The sequence below is a fragment of the Phalaenopsis equestris genome, unplaced genomic scaffold (genome assembly GCF_001263595.1).
Source record: "Phalaenopsis equestris unplaced genomic scaffold, ASM126359v1 Scaffold000503, whole genome shotgun sequence".
Taxonomy (NCBI): Eukaryota; Viridiplantae; Streptophyta; class Magnoliopsida; order Asparagales; family Orchidaceae; genus Phalaenopsis; species Phalaenopsis equestris.
In genome coordinates this window covers 59,439-76,750 of record NW_018164943.1, presented here as the reverse complement: position 1 = coordinate 76,750, position 17,312 = coordinate 59,439, and the positions used below count along the sequence as shown (strand labels likewise).

At 37.3% G+C, this 17,312-nt stretch overlaps 2 protein-coding genes across 2 annotated transcripts in view; both read left to right on the top strand.

The window, feature by feature from the left end:
- Positions 1-9,586, top strand: part of LOC110028191 — a 42,424-nt gene extending 32,838 nt beyond the window's left edge. The window contains 2 exon segments of the mRNA XM_020729936.1: positions 8,097-8,649; positions 9,238-9,586. Coding sequence (XP_020585595.1) covers positions 8,097-8,649; positions 9,238-9,432 — 748 coding nt within the window. The 3' untranslated portion in view covers positions 9,433-9,586.
- A 1,060-nt stretch (positions 9,587-10,646) lies between these two features.
- On the top strand, positions 10,647-12,499 carry LOC110028189 (pirin-like protein). The gene is made up of 7 exons (XM_020729932.1): positions 10,647-11,010; positions 11,119-11,168; positions 11,251-11,289; positions 11,401-11,429; positions 11,604-11,666; positions 11,754-11,857; positions 11,984-12,499. The coding sequence occupies exons 1-7, from the start codon at positions 10,694-10,696 to the stop codon at positions 12,468-12,470; spliced, it is 1,089 nt and encodes a 362-aa protein (XP_020585591.1). The 5' UTR covers positions 10,647-10,693; the 3' UTR covers positions 12,471-12,499.
- The last annotated feature ends 4,813 nt before the right edge of the window (positions 12,500-17,312 follow it).

Here is a 17,312-nt window from a genome sequence, read left to right as displayed (position 1 = left end):
TATATATATATATATATTTATTTCAATTAACTTTAGCTTTACTTACCTCGTCGATCTGTAAACAACGCACTGGCTTCTTTTTTCCTTCTGCGAGATCCATGCCTTCCTCGCATGCTCAACAGCGCACGAGCAGGGTTCGACTCCCTCAACTCGCGAGCTCCTCCTCTTCTCCTGTCATCACATCCTCCTCTTTCGACGTAGGGCTCCAAGCACACGTTCTCCGTCCTACGTTGACGTTGCAGCTCGACAGAGCAGCAAATCAATTGGCTCTGCTGCCTTTGTCTTCCAACGCCGTTCTCTTCTTCTCACGCCTTCGGCTCTCAAATAAGTTGATCTCACATATGCCTCCCTCAAGTGCGTTCTTTTATAGGTCTAAAGTAACTTCTTACCTTCTTGCTTCCCCTTCGATTTCTTAACACTTCGTTTCAACTTCCAGATTCGTTGGTTCATCTACCTTCTACTCAGATCTTCGATCCCTCTCGCCTCCTTTCATTTCCTCTCTCCCCCTAAATGAAATGCAATTGTTATAGAATGCGCCTTTGATGTCGGGCTTGGGGAGAAGGCCCATTGAACCGGCCTCCAGAGTATCCAGTCCTGTTGGGCAGACCGACCCTCTTAGAATCTGGAATTTTTGTTCACGCCCGCTTTCCCCGATTTTCGCCTTCCTAGTTAAGGATGGAGCCCAGTTCGTGATTTTGCGACCCCACTCCCACTCAGTTGCGCTCGTCTCCAGCTCCCGACTTCTGCTCCCGATCGCGAAACAGTTGCAACCCGCTCCTGCCTTGCGTCGATTCGCGAACCGTAGGCGTCAACCGCTCCCGCCTTCCTATGTTGTGAAGAGAAGCATCCCTTCGCTCACTCTTCGCCATAAAAGGATCGCACGATGCCTTCAGTTTTAACAACACGACTCTTTTTGCTCTTCTTCAGTAGTTTATACTTCCACGGGACTGAGGAAGGAAAGTGCAAGTAGTTTTTGCGGTGAGGGAAGAAGAAAGAAGAAGAAGATTGTTCTCCCTTGGATTTTTCTTGGTGGCTTGTGACAGAAAAAAATTGGGTTTATTTCTCTTGTAAATTTATCTTATTCGGTGTATCTCGGTCTAGAGTTTCTTCGGTGTATCTCGGTGTAGAGAGAGAAGAAAAGAGAAAAAGTGAAAGCAACGAAGTGAGAGATTCTTCTTGTAAGTCGAGATAATCGACTGGTGTAAATTCCCTACGTAGTAAAATCCTCTGCAATTCTGTAGACGTAAGAAATTTGCTGAATCACGTAAATCAGTGTGTTCCGCTCTGTTACTATTTTGTGGTGTGAATTTTCTCGCTCTATTTTTTGCTTCATTAAAGATCGTTCTCCTATTTTATTTCTATATATATGTCACAACAACTGGTATATATCTCACAATAACTGGTATATATCTCACAATAACTGGTATCAGGGCTTTGTTCGAATCTGAAGAAAAACGAAGGTTGCAAATGAAGTCAATGTTTCAAGGATCGAGAAGTTTGATGGCACAGATATTAGTTATTGGATGATGCAGATAGATGATTGTCTCTATGGAAGAAAAACGAAGGTTGCAAATGAAGTGAATGTTTCAAGGATCGAGAAGTTTGATGACACAGATATTGGTTATTGGATGATGCAGATAGATGATTGTCTCTATGGGAGAAAACTTTATCTTCCATTATTGGAAAAAAGACCTGAAATGATGGATGATGCTGAATCGAATTTTTTAGATTGACAAGTTCTAGGGGTTATTCGATTGTCCCTTTTGAGGTTCGTTGCACACAACGTTGTCAAGGAGAGGACGACTGCAGATCTCATGACAGCTTTATCAGGTATGTATGAAAAGTCATCGGTGAATAACAATGTGTATTTGATGAAGAAGTTATTCAACTTGAAGATAGTGGAAGGTGTTTCTATTGCTCAACACTTAAATAATTTCAATACTATCACAAATCTCTTGACAGCTTTATCAGGTATGTAGGAAAAGTCATCGACGAATAACAATATATACTTGATGAAAAAGTTAATTCAACTTGAAGATGATGAAAGGTGTATCTGTTGCCACACCTAAATTATTTCAATACTATCACAAATCAATTGTCGTTTGTTGAAATTGATTTTAATGATAAGATACGCGCGCTGATATGTTGTCATCGTTGTCAAATAGTTGGGAAGCCATGAGGGTGACAACTAACAGTTCTGCAGACAAATCTAAAATGAAGTTTGATGATATACGTGATTTGATTTTAGCGAGATCTCAAATCACAGTGAAGACTGAGCATGAAAAATTCTAGCGAGATCTCAGGTTCGAGTTTGACACTGAATGTTGATTTCAAAGGGAGATGACAGGACAAGAACTCAAATAAAGGGAGATCAAAATTAAAGTCTAGTCAACAGACAACCTGCTGAAATTGTGGCAAAACTGACAACATAAAGAGGAACTGCATGAATCCCAAGAAGATAGAATGATAGTGCAAATGTGGTATCTGAAGAAGTACAAGATGCACCATTGCTAGCAGTTAATAGTTCTGTTGATGATAGAAGTGAAGAGGAGTGAGTCTGAGGCACTCATTTTTATTGTTCCATAGAGAGATGGTGGAGAACCACATAACTATAAAGAAATCTTGTAAGATGAAAGTTCTAGCAAGTGGGAGCTGACATAACTTTCACTAGGGAAGAAGACATTTTACAACAAGTGGGTGTACCAGGTAAAGACTGAGCATGATGACAGTAAGAGGTACAGACAGTAAGAGGTACAAGGCAGTAAGAGGTACAAGGCTAGACTTGTTGAAAAAGAGCTTTCATCAGAGGCAGGATATTGCCCATGCAATGAGAGTTGTAAGCAGATACTAAGTAACCCAGGTCGAGGAAATAGCTTAGAGGTGCAAGACTACGTGGAACCTGGTGATATGTTGACTGAGGGTGTTACTCTTGAGAAACTGAAGTTGTGCATAGCTTCAGTTGGTCTTCTGGAGTGAAGACGGAGGCTTTGAGTTGCAGAGGTGGAGAATTCATTTTGGAAGAAAATGGCGACACCACCAGTGGAGGATATCAGTTTGAGGAAGGAGATGGTGTTTGTGTATCAGTCTCCAAATGGGAAATTTGTTAAGGATGGAGTCTGATTCGTGACTTTGTGACCCCGCTCCCGCTTGGTCGCGCTTGCCTCCCGCTTCCAACTTCTGCCCCCAGTCGCGAAACAGTCACAACTCGCTCCCGTTTGGCGTTGATTCGCGAACCGTAGGAGTCAACCGTTCCCGCCTGCCTCTGTTGTGAAGCGAAGCATTCCTTCGCTTCCTCCTCTTCGCGATAAAAGGATCGCACGGCTCCTTCAGTTTTAACAACACGGCCCTTTGTGTTCTTCTTCGGTAGTTTCTGCTTTCACGGGATAGAGGAAGGAAAGTGCAAGTAGTTCCTTGCGGTGAAGGAAGAAGGAAGAAAAGAAGAAGATTGTTCTCCCTTGGCTTCTTCTTGGTGGCTTGTGGCAGAAGAGAAATTGAGTTTATTTCTCTTGTAAGTTTATCTTCTTCGGTGTGTAGAGTTTCTTCGGTGTATCTCAATGTAGAGAGTTCGGTGTAGAGAGAGAAGAAGTGAGAGCAACGAAGTGAGAGACTCCTCTTGTAAGTCGAGACGATCGACTGGTGTAAATTGCCCACGTAGTAAAATCCTCTGCAACTCCGTGGAAGTAGTCAATTTGCCGAATCACGTAAATCTGTGTGTTTCGCTGTGTTACTGTTTTTTGTTGTGAATTTTCTAGTTATATTTTTCGCTTCATAAAAAATCGTTCTCCTATTTTATTTCTATATATATACCACAACAATTGTTATATAACTTACAACATTCCTTTCCTTTCTTAGAATCAGGAATTGCTGCTCACTCTCGCTTTTCCCGGTTCTCGCCTCCCTTTCCTTAGAGTCGGGATTTGTTGCTCACATCTTCTTTTCCAGGTCTGATTCCCACCTACTAGAAGTCGGGATTTGCCACCCACTGCTGCCCTTTATTGTTTCCTACATGATTAGTCTATTTATATACTTGTTTGTTGGAATTAATGTTATGTTTTAGTGTGTTTCTCTTTCAGATTTCTGCATGAAGTTTTTTCTCCTTTGCTAGAGTCGTATCCGACGACAGGTGGTGCTCCGGTTATATTCTGCTCCGATGTGGTGTTATATTCTCTTTGAATCCCTCTCTCCTCTCTTCCCTTATCTCCTTTACCCACTGACCTGCTCCTGAAGTCCACGGTTTACCCTTGCCGCTCCTTTCCCTGCCGCACGCCTGAAGTCCACGGTTTACGCACCAACCTGCACCATGCCGCCCTCCATACAACCTTCCTAAAGTGCCTCCAGCCCTCCTACCACTTTCCCTCTGTCATGAGCCTACCATGCAGCCCCCAACTATTGCCCCCACCACCCCCTTTTCCTTACCTGTGATTGTCGTCCTCTCTTTCCCCTACCACTACTACTCTCAACCACCCCACCCACACCACCATTGCCCTCGTATCTTGTCTTCTGTTCCTAGTCGTGGATTGGTGTTTGTTGTTATTTGAGTTTAGTTTTGAGTTGTATTTGTAACCCTAATCGTTTGCTTAGTAAAAGTGCTTCCGTTACCACTGGTTTGATTAGTTTCGGTATCATTTGGTATTAGAACTAGCCTAACCCTAGTCATATCCAAGGCTTTCCCTAGCATCAATCATAATCTAAAATTTTTCTTTCCTACCACTAAATGCCCTTTCCACTTCCACAAATCCCAAACCCTAACCATGCCGCTTAGGAGATAAATGCATAAACCTACTTAGAAAGATATATAATGAGAGATCTGCCGACTTCAACGGGATTGTCGGACATTGAGGATGATGCCCCGGAGGGAGTTACCCTCGATGCTGATAGGGAGAGCCGGAGAGGAGAAAGAGACGAAAATTTCACATTGTGAGGATTTCAGTGATGAAGATGAAAGGCTACTGTGTTTCGGAATCTAATATCTAAGAAGGCCTACAGAAGAGACATCAGTTGGAGGACACAGAGACTACATAATCAAGGTGGATCTACCAAAATTTGAGGGAGGTATGGATCCTGAAGAATTTATTGATTAACTATAATTAGTTGAACAAATCTTCAAGTATAAAGATGTGTCAGAAGATAGGATAGTCAAATTAGCTGCTATCAAGTTGAAGAAAAGTGTCTCTTTGTTGGGGGAGAACTTCCAATGACAGAGGAAAAGAGAAGACATCGACAAGATTATCAAGTGGGAGAAGATGAGAAAGATCATGTAAAATAAATATCTTTCACCTCATTACCGCTAGAACATATTTCTGAAACTCCACAATCTTTAGCGACGAGACCTTTCCATGGAAGGTTCACAACTCAGTTCGACCATTTACAGATGAAATGTGAGCTGACTGAGCAGGAGGAGCAAATGATCGCTCGGTGCCTTGAGGTTTGAAGCCCGCTATTGGCAATGCAATATAGTTGCAGCCTTATTGGTCACTTGAGGATGTTCAGATTTTAGCACTAAAAGTGAAAATTCAGCAGAAAAAGGCAAACCACCACCAACAGCCAGACAACCACTCACAATTGGAGATACCAATAGGAGTATGCCTCACGAAGTGGAGAAAAGAAATTCAGCAGAAAAAGGCAAACCACCACCAACATACCAATAGGAGTATGCCTCACGAAGTGGAGAAAACAGGTTCAGGTTCATATAAGGTTAGAAGAGTAGCATGCCTACTATAGTCCTCGCCAAAAATACTTTAGGTGCCACGTATTTGGTTACAATGTCTCTAGTTGTCTGACGAGCCGAGTCGTGTCTTTTCACCGAACAGGATGTCATGGAGGAGGTTAGCAATGAGGAGAAAGCGAAGGAATAAGGTGAGGTGTATAACCTACCACAATAAGAAGGAGAACCACTTGTGGTTCAACGGATTTTATAGGTTGAGGATATGGCGAATCCGTAGTGGCTTCGTTGCAATATATTCTACACTCATTGCACGGTGAACGTTAAAGTATGCGGTTTCATCATCGATAAGGGAACAGTTAGAATGTGGCATCTACGCAGGTGTCTCATGACTCAGAGGCACTGTCATATTCTCTGATGTGGTTGAAGGAGGAGAATAGAGTTGTCATCAATCAAAGATGTCTAGCAAAGTTTTCAATCGGGTGAGGTGCGATGTGGTCCCTATGAATGCTTGTCACATTTTATTAGGGAAACCGTGACAGTTTAACCGAAGGTTTCAGCACGACAACACATATTCCTTCACCAAGGATGTGAAGCACATCATCCTGCTTCCTTCGACAGAGATCGAGACCACAAAAGTCCTTGTCAGCAGAGCAACATTGGTGATATTAGTTTTGATGACAACTCAATTTTGGTGCGACGGGGGATGCTATGATTGAGACACCGGTGCCAAACACGGGACGTGAACTATAGATGACACTTCATATCACGGTTGACATCTTTACCATCATGGCCACCACTATGCGATGGGAGTCGGGCTACCTTATCCTCAGATCGGTTTGAGCCGATTGTGGATTACTTTAGGAGTATGGGCGAGACACAAACAGTTCAGTTCAGTGGTGGGACCCCAGGAGAGCGGATCAATATGGGGGTATGCTCGCAAGTGGAGAAAACTTTTTCGATGCTTTGGGAGACAGTGCAATCGAGAGTAGGATTCAGGTGCTGCTAAGATTGAAGGCGAGGAGCTAGTCTTGCTCCGACAAATGAAACTCTCCAACCCCGGGAGATAGACGCGGGGCTTAGGGAAAAGGCCTACTGAATCGGCCTCTGGGGGGTCCTGTTGAACCGGTAGGCCCTCTTAGAATTGGGAATTTCCGCTCACACTCGCCTTCCTCGATTCTTGCCTTCCTTCCTTGGCCTGATTCCCGCCTACTTAGAGTTGGGATCCACCTACTGGGAGTAGGGATTTTCCGCCCACTGCTTCCCTTTTCTATTTCCCACCTACCTGGAGTCTATTTATATATTTGTTTGTTGGAATTAGGGTTATGTTTTAATGTGTTTCTCTTACAGCTTTCTGCATGAAGTCTTTCTCCCTTTGCTAGGGTTGTAGCTGATGATCGGTAGTGCATAAGTTGTATCCTACTCTGAGATGGTGTTGTGTATCCTCTCTGAATCCCTACCTTTTTTCTTCCCTTGCCTCCTTTACCCGTTGGCCTGCTCCTACAGATTGCTGCCCCTTACCCTGTCGCATGCGTGCTATCCCACCTCCCCAACTGCCCTTTATATAGTTTTCCTGAAGTGCCTGCAGCCCTCCTATCACTTTCCTCCGCTGTCGTGTCCCTACCCTGCAGCCCCCAGCTGCTGCCGCCACCTCCTTTTTCTTCACTACGATTGTTGTCCGCCCTTTCCTCTACCTCTACTAACTCCCAAACACCTCACAGACACCACCACTGCCCTCAAATTTTCTCTTCCGGCTGGCCGGGATTAGTGTTTGTTGTTATTTGAGTTCAGTTTTGAGCAGTATATGTGACTCCAATCATTTACTTAGTAAAATTTGCTTCAGTTAACGCTGGTTTGATTAGTTCCAGTATCAAACCTGTATCAAAAGATGACCGGCCATAAAAAATGCAATACTTCCTCAGCTGTCAACAAACGCATATCATAGATTTAGCTTTGAATTTGTTTCCTTTGATTCGTTTCCTAGCCAAGATTTTTGACTGGATCTTTATATTTTAGGTTAGAAATATTTCAACCTTACATGCATTAAGCTGTAGAGATAATGGTTTTGGGTTCTTGTTTTGCGTAACTACCCTTATAAGAGAAACATAAGTATCGAAATAGTCCCCTTACTGTTTAAATGAGGTCATTTTAGTCCTGGAGTCTATAAAATTGTCAAATTGGTCCAGAAATTTTTTAAAGGTTGAAATAGTACTCTGTGGGAACCATTTCAGTCCATATTTAAAGTATGTGGGAACTAAATTGGTACACTTAGAGATTATGAGAAATGATCTTCTCCAAAGAGTCACTGTACTATTTTGATATTTTTTCAGAAAAAAATATAAATATTTTTAGGATTATTGTCTTTCATACATCTCCCAAATCCTTTTTTTTTTTACTTTTGAAATTTTACTTTATTACTTCAATACCATATGTTTTCCGTTTCTGTACAGGAACTGCACTCAGAGGCCAGAAAGCTGCGAGAAGAATTGCACCAAGGCATGCATGATCTCAGCAAGAAAATTGACTTGGTTGTGCTAGTGCATAACCTGTCTCAGCCAATACCACGATGCCATCAATCAAGCACTTCTTCAGCACAGCCGGCCCTCTCTTCTCTTCTGAATGAGGTCAAAACTTTGGGCACCCCTTGGGTTTTGGCCATCACAAACCGATTCTCCATCAGCACACGTGAGCATAAGATGCTGGTCAAATCTGCAATGGAGGCATATGAAGCACCGCCCGCCATGGCTGAAGTCGTCAACTCGTGCCCTTTTGTTATGCCAGTTGTATCTAGTTTGACTCCGTCTGTGAAAATGATAGAGAGCAACTTTACGAGGAGATTGAATGCTCTGAAGATGATCCTGGCTCCAATCAATCTTTTTCGAATACCATTTCAGAGGAAAGACATAATCTTTCCTGTTGAAGGGGTTGCTGCATTCCGAGGACTGGTGCATCATGTTCTTCGTAGCCGCGAGGAGACGGCCTTTCAAGTAAGAGTCTTGAATCCCAAAATAATCTATTTGCACATCATTCATCATGCTCTCTTTAAATATAAGATGTTTTTGCTTGCATCCTACAGTCAATTGTCAGCATTTTCTTACACTTAAAACTTTTAGATTTAAGTATATATTTATAACACTTTGGGACTGTTTGGTAATGGATTTCATATATTCTATAAATCCAGATTTTGCTAAATCCCCCAAAACCATGATTTTGTAAATCCAGAATTTAAACAAAAACTAAGAAGAAGCTAAGAAGAAATTGAATTTATTAAATTCTGATTTTACAAGTTGTTTTTCTTATCTGGCAAGATTTAATTTACATCTAACTTAAATATGTTACCAGACAGCCTAATATATAAAACACACAAAAAATGCTACTCGCATCCATCTCCATTAGCAACATTACTCATCCAAATTTTGTAACCTTGGTGTTTCTGATGTAATTAAGAGATCAAAAATGATGTAAATATGAGGAGATTTATGTCTTGGATATGTAAATACATAAAAATTGAATGATAAGTATGTAATTTCCCGTTTTTTTAATTTTTGTTGTCAAAATGATGCTTCTATGTTCAGGAACTTGCGAATGAGAGACTGTCGCTGGAGCTGGCGAGGGAAAGAAAGATGGCAGTTGAAGCAGCAGCAGCAGCAGTTTCTCAGGAAAAGGGGGGCTCGATCACAGCAGCAGCAGTCGGTGCATCTCTGGGTGCCGGCCTTGGCCTCATAATGGCTGTGGTAATGGGAGCAGCCTCCGCCTTGAGGAAGCCCTGACACCTTTTAACCTTTTTTTTTTATTGGAAAAAAATGATATTTTTGTTGCTGGATTAGATGAAATTCCGGCTTATTTCTTTTGCTTTTTCTAATTTTTTTCTATATGTTTGTGTGCATATTCTTCTTGTATATGCATGTTTTTTATTAGGTTGATCTACAATACAACTCTCATATATATATATATATATATATATACATATTTAACTTATAAATTTTGAATTTTTATAATGAAATCAAACATGTCACTAAGATTATTTTTCTTAGAAGTTAAAATGTGTTTACTTTGTGTTTTTATGTGATTATAATGTTGAATGGTTATACAAGCAAATATTAATTTTTTTTTTTGTAAATATGTAAATGTATGTAGATCTCCTTTTTTTATTATTATGTTTATGACTCCTTGAGAAAATACTATGAAATGAGATTTTTTTTTATATATAAACTAAATTATTATTTCAGCATGCAAAATTAGATTGCAAAATTCTAATTATCTTATTTCGATTATGCTCAAGTCTCTATTTGAGGAAAAATTATTGTGTGAGGTATTTGACTTGGACCGTCAAAAATTTAGAGTGGTTCCTCTTTAACAATAAAAAATAAAAAAAATGTATTTCAGTGGTCATTGAGACTAAGCGCTAAGGGAGTTTTACATATATGCTACCCAGTTGTTATGTATTTACATATCTAACATCTAAACTATACTTAATGCATTTATAATATCCAAATCATTCATCACATCAAAAATACCTTTTTTTTTAATGTTTAAAAAGTAAAATACACTAATTCGTAGATAAATAAGGTGGATATATAAATATAAATTGAAGTTTACCTATTAGATATGTAAATACATAAGGTATGTCTGTAAATCTTACTATCAATAATATATCAATGTACTGTAATATGTTTAGTGTGGAAAACGGATAATCAATTATCCAGTTAATATATAATAATTAAATAAATATTAATTTAATTTGAATGATCGGCCTCCGGCTCAGGGAGCCGAAATATTAGAGTAAAACAAACAGAATACAGGTATGCAATATCTTAAATGAGCTCTTACTAAGAACTGGTCCCATAATATAAATTTCAATAAAGAAAAGGGGCTTCTAGAATAACATATACGTCACGATGGTCAAACCCGGGCTCTTTGATTTATTAGACAAACAATTTTTGCCCATTTAGTCAAATATTTATATAATATGCCAATTAAATCTAAGTAGGCTTGCTAAAAGAAGAAGAACCGAGAAGTCTCACGTCAAAGATGATTGGTTTTATAACGAAGAGTTTCGCCATCTCCTCCTCAATAAATCCCCACCACCTCTCCCCTCACAACCCATCAATCAAACCTTTCTTCTCAAAATTTAAACTTTCTTCCCCAAACCCCAAATCCAATCCGACATTCCTCACTGAACACAGAAAGAACAGAGTTTCCACCATCATGTCCATTACTTCAAGAGATCACGCAGCTGATAGCTACGAAATACCTCAGATTATGAAGCCAAGAAGCGTAGTTAAAAAGGTTTTGGCCAGAGAGCAGCCGGAGGGAGAAGGAGCTACAGTGAGGAGAAGTATCGGAAGGTGATTCATTGCTTCCCCTGTTCTTGTCTTCTTCGTCTTTCTTTTCTGGTTCGTTTAGGGTTTCGGGCTGATATGAATCTGGGTTTTAATGGCGGTTGCTCCGCTCAGGCCGGAGCATCAAAGTCTGGATCCTTTTCTAATGCTGGATTATGCAACAGGTCTGTTTCTTCTCTTTCTCCTGCTCCTTTAATTTCTCCGCTTATTCTGATTTCTGAAATTTAGCTCTGGTTCTGTGAACAGTTGCTCATCCTGCTCGTTTTCCTTTTCATCCTCATAGAGGTGAGGAAAAAGTGTTTCTTTATTTCTTTCTGCTACTGATTTCAATCTGAGAAAGTTAGTATCAATTAAAAAATCATTTTTTTCTTACTGTTTTTGATCTTCTGCGCGTAGGAATCGAAACTGTGACGTATGGGTTGGAGGTAAAATTCACATTTTTCTCTTCCAAACAAGCGATCAAAATGTTCAAAAAAAAATTTGGGCTTTCAAAAGGACCAAAAAAATAATTACATATAAAATGGACATAAATCTATAAAATTTCAATTTCTTAATAAATTCTATCACAATCACGAAATCTGAGGGCTACTGAAATTCAGGGAGAAATCAGCCATGAAGATTTCGACGGCCGCAAGGGAGTAATCAGGCCCGGCGATGTACAGGTTTGTTCTATAATCATTTGAAAAAAAAAAAAAAACAGAAAGCTTGCTCTGAATTTATTTCTGACATTTTTAATCTTTTTTCTTCAGTGGATGACTGCGGGAAGAGGAATCGTTCACGCCGGAAAGCCCATCGGCGACACAGCTAACAAGAATTTCCAGCTCTGGATCAATCTCTCCTCCAAAGACAAAATGTAAGGACTTTAAATCATCAATACAAATGATAAGAAACTTTAGAAATCGCAGAAGATCCAAAAAAAAATTTTTTGGTTGCTGGCAGGGTTGAGCCAAGCTATCAAGAAAATTTTGGTTGCTGGCAGGGTTGAGCCAAGCTATCAAGAACTTCAAAGCGAGAACATAAAAAGAGTCCAAATCAATGGCGTCGACGTCCGCATAATAGCAGGGGAAGCATTCGGCGTGCGCTCTCCTATCCACACCCGAACTCCGACCATGTACCTCGACATTACCATGAATCCCGGAGCTCTGCTCCACAAACCCATCCCTGAAGACTGGAACGCTTTCTTCTACGTCGTGGACGGCGAGGGAGTGTTCGGCGACGAGGGCTCCTCCCCTGTTTCCGGCCACCATAATCTGGTTCTGAGCAAAGGGGATGGTGTGAGGGTGTGGAACAGATCGGAGGGGAAGCTGAGGTTTCTGCTGATTGCGGGGCAGCCGTTGGATGAGCCGGTGGTTAAGTATGGGCCGTTCGTGATGAACACGCGTGAAGAGATAGAGCAGGCGTTTGTGGATTATCAGCTCTGTAAGAATGGGTTTGAGAAGGCGAAGCAGTTGAAGTTTCAGGATTAGAAGGAAGATGCTGGATGAGTGTGAGGAAAAGGGCTTGCTTCTATATATATATATATTAAAATCAATTATCAATTATACGAATATTTCTTTTATTTTGTTTCTTTTTAAAATTTGTATTTGCCTTTTTATTATAAGATATTATATTGAAAAACTAGCAATGCATGTTTTTTGTACTTAAAGATGGCATTTTATACATATTAAGGAGCACCTTTATTATGCATATTATGGTAATCTTCTTAAAGCTTTTGAAAATGATGTTCTTGATATGAGAATATGAGAATGACCCAAAATATTATGTGTCTATACTCCCCTTTTCAATTTGACTAAGGACTATTTTGTTTCTTTCAATGTTTGATGGAGCTTTATTTAGTACATAAAATTCTTAATTTGTATCTTTCGTGTTCCAATTTTTCAAACGTAAAATTATCAATTTTGCTCTTCAAAACATCCACATTAGGATCTAAAATACAAAATATTTTAATAGATAGTAAATAGAATATTGGCGAGTGAAACAAATAAAATCTTAAATTGAACAAAAAGGATACAAGATAGAGAACAAAAATAATCCATTAAGCTTTAAAAGAAGTGTATGAAGATACTACACTTCACACAAATTTATATATATTTTTTTCACACACACAGACACACACATACAACCCACTTTATCTATTACTAACTAAGAGAGAATGACATCATTTTATGAAAATAACGGGTGAATGCAAAGAAGAAGACAACATCGCTTCTATCTTACTCTTTTTCTTTCTTTATTATAGATATCAAAAAAATATCTTCTCAATCTATGGCCAAAAAGTTCTAATCTTGATGGAACTATAATCAAAAACATCATTTTTTTCTTAGAAAATAAAGACTAGAAAGATCGATTACTCAACCTACGACTAACTTCCAGCAAAAAATTGTTTCGATTTGAGTTCCTTCACCTTGAAGGATGTCAATTGGCCATTTCCTCTCAAGTTTATTGTTAAAATCTTGAAGTAAACTAAAATTGGTGTATCTTAGAATATTGAAAAAATTTGTTTGAGAATTTTAACATAATGTATATTTTACATTTGTCTTCTTCATGTCATCCCTTTCAACAAATCCTTCCCCTAAGAGTAGTCTAATTAGCATATGTTTTTAAACTCATCAAAATTCTTCTAATTAAGCTATATATCTAAAAAAACTCAAAGTTTACTTTGCTCTCTCAGCCTATGTTGTGGGATCATGATATCTCATCTAACAAGCCTTGCAATGGCATGCCCATCACTAACTTCTCCACTCAATTGTAATAATAAACCAACCTCCCCAATGATTTGTCCTACTCAATAGCTCCTAAAAAAATTATCAACAATCATCCCTTTAATGCTCAACATACATGATGACATGCACACATATGAATTCCCAAAGTCAAACATTCATATGAGTTTCACAAGTTATTTTACTAAGACTTTTAGCTTTTATGATTACTTGTCAAATTTCAAGGTGCCACCCAAATAATATGACAATTAGCCTGACTTTGTCCTTGGCTACTACATTAGTTCAATCTCCCAATGAACCTTGTCATTATTGTTGGTCTATTTTTTTTAAGTTAAGTTCATCAAACTCAATCTAATTGGCCTAAGAATTATGTCCTAAAAAAAGTGTTAACATCAACCTCCATTAATAAATGTCATCCTGTCTAATCACTCCATAGGTGGAAAAAGCCCACCATATGTAGTAACCCATCATATCTATAACTAATCACTATCATGTGTTACAAAACATTTGATGAACCTGGTAATCTTTTAACCATACATTATCAACAAAATGGTGCATAATCTCCTCCTAGTTTTAACACATGTCTCACACTTCCTATCTTAAATTTGCATTAGGAGGAAACATAATTTTTTCATCTAAATATTAGAAAGAGTAGTCCAGTACCTACATATTGCATAGCCACAACACACAAGATGTAGCAAGCATTTTTTTACCACATTAAAGCCATGTAAACTTTCCAAGTGCTTATAGATACTTTCTTTTATCCTCTAGGAAGGAAGAATTTTCTTATACTTTTTAGTTCATGAAGCTTTGAAATCTCATATTAAAAGGAAAGATGAAACTCTCTTGTTCTTCTTGCTCTTTCCTTGGCCCACAATTTTTCAAAATAATTAGTTGGATAAAGTGGACCATGGACATAAGTTATAGAGCAAAACTACATACCTCTTAGTCCTATGATGTTCTCTTCCTTCCATTACTTCTTGTCTGATTCATATAAGCTTTTTCACAAAAACAATGTCACATCTTCTTTTAAGGTCCGCTAATAATATTCTTAAAAATTATCTTTACATATGTTTACGTTTGCTTCACAAGACAACTTTTTCTCTTATGCTGAGAATATCTTAAGTTAGAGTCACACTTTCAATTCCTCCTAACTCCACACAAAGTCATCTCAACAATGAATATTTTTATGTCATTTACACTTGTAAAATTTGTCCACCATGCCTCTCTTTTGTTTGACGAGCTCACTCAAACCATATCTTATCCATCTTTCAATAATGACACAGTTAAGAAAGCTTCACATCTTCATTTGCTAAGTCACTTATATAGCCATGAAAGATAAAATCAATTATCTTTCACATTAGCAATTAATTTTGCAAATTTGAGTTAAAATGCCATGAAATAACTAAAGCCAATTTATTATCAAGTTAATTAATTCAAGTTTAGCTAAAGTTTAATCGATTATTAAAACCAATACACTAATATTGGCTCAATGTTATGACTCCAATATTGATTCATAATGATAATTTACTAGCACCATATGTCAAGTTGTTTAAGTTCGTGTGTCATCAAGATGCAAATTAAACCTTCATATCTTGCTCTTTTTTTAAGAGCTTGGGTGACCCCCTTCTAATGAGTTAAAATGATAATAATAATAATAAAATAAATTTTCTAATGCATATTAACAAACAATCACTTTTGATCCAAAAATGAGTATTTTCCATAAAATTTTAATTACAAATTAAATCTCTTATGGTAAATCTGTAAATTATATATTAAAGTAACAATTAAGAAAAAAAATCAAAAAATAAATCTGATGGAGATAATTAAAAGTCTAAGATAATAAAGTTGACATGATGTCATTATGTGTAAACTTTTTCAAAAAAAAATAAATAATAATAATAATAAAATAAATTTTCTAATGCATATTAACAAACAATCACTTTTGATCCAAAAATGAGTATTTTCCATAAAATTTTACTTACAAATTAAATCTCTTATGGTAAATCTGTAAATTATATATTAAAGTAACAATTAAGAAAAAAAATCAAAAAATAAATCTGATGGAGATAATTAAAAGTCTAAGATAATAAAGTTGACATGATGTCATTATGTGTAAATAGTAGCTGGCACGTGTTATGGCTCTTACTTTCTAAAAATAGAAAAATTCAAAGTGGTTCACGCGTGCGTCATGTCATGCATCACGCCTTTCGTCACATCTAGTTTAAATATTTGACCGTATAAAATTTATTTCTCATTGCAAAACTTATTGACTACTGACTCAATTTCTCCTTTAATTTCACTCAACATTCAAATTGAGCTCTAATTTTTCTAAGTTTAATGAGTTAAAATGATTAATATATAGTTGAACAAAGTCCAAATTATATTATTTTGGGGTATTTACTTACATACCACTCCATTCTTATGTATTTACATATCTAGCTACTAAAAATTACATTTTTTATATTTGTACCTCTCATATCTTTCGTATCATATAAAAATATCACTATTTTAACTTTTAAGTAAGACATACGCCTTTTCATGCAAATGTAAGGTGTTATGTTTGTAAAAATTGAAGGTTGGATGTTAGAGATGTAAATACATAGGATTAGAGTGGTATATGTGTAAATCTTCCTAAAACTTTGAACGGTGCCGCTAACCAATCTTTTCTAGATGGTCAGCTTTAAACCATACGTGTCTTCTGATCTTAGAACCCAAATGCACAAAAAAACGAAAGCTTAAATAAATAAATAAATAAACATTTAATATCACACAAAAATAGCTTGGGAAGTAAGAGTAATTAAAAAAAAAAAGTATTTGCATTAATATTTTTTCATTATTTTTTATATATATTTATTTATTATAATTATTATATCCCATAACTAGAATGGGTATCAAATATTTACTCTTATACTTTGATCGCTTCTTTCTTGTTATCATTAAGCAATAAGCGTGAAATCCCTTAGTTGGTCGAACTCAAGCTAGTCGACTAGCCAGTTACCGTCATATTTGAATTCAAATTGTATTAAAGATTTGGTAAAAAAAATTAGACGATCAACTGGAGTATCAATTGTATTAAGGGTCGTTCCCTCTTTTCTATAATTATACAAATATATCTCTATATATAGGAGACAAAGATGAATAAAGGACCCCTCTCGACTTCTCTAGGGAGAATTCTTTAACTACTCTACTCTCTCTCTCTTTTCCACCTCCTCCCGTCTCTAACTCTCTATTCACAAAGAACAATAAGAATTTAATAGATATCCTCCTCTTGCTTTACATAAGAAAACACCTAAAATTTCTTATTTACAAATCAGCCTCTCTTCATCCATTTTTTAAATTTTCATTCAAATATCAAAATGCATGTTAAAACCCTAACCCTTTTTTTTTCATTTTTATCAAATTCTGACATGCATAAATATATCAGTTTGCTAGTTCAACAAAAATCACATAATTAATTAATTTATAAATATCAATATTTCAAATGTTCTGTGTAATTACTATTGCGATGCAATCTCTCCCTCTTTTTATGATCAAATTTACATAAAACTATAACAATATTAATTTAAAATTGTTTGAACATTGCCA

Excerpts from the sequence above, each read along its gene's own strand:
- LOC110028189 (XM_020729932.1), top strand. The coding sequence starts at position 10,694 with ATGATTGGTTTTATAACGAAGAGTTTCGCCATCTCCTCCTCAATAAAT. Across the intron at positions 11,430-11,603 it reads CTGTGACGTATGGGTTGGAG|GGAGAAATCAGCCATGAAGA; the intron begins GTAAAATTCACA and ends ACTGAAATTCAG. Across the intron at positions 11,667-11,753 it reads TCAGGCCCGGCGATGTACAG|TGGATGACTGCGGGAAGAGG; the intron begins GTTTGTTCTATA and ends TTTTTTCTTCAG.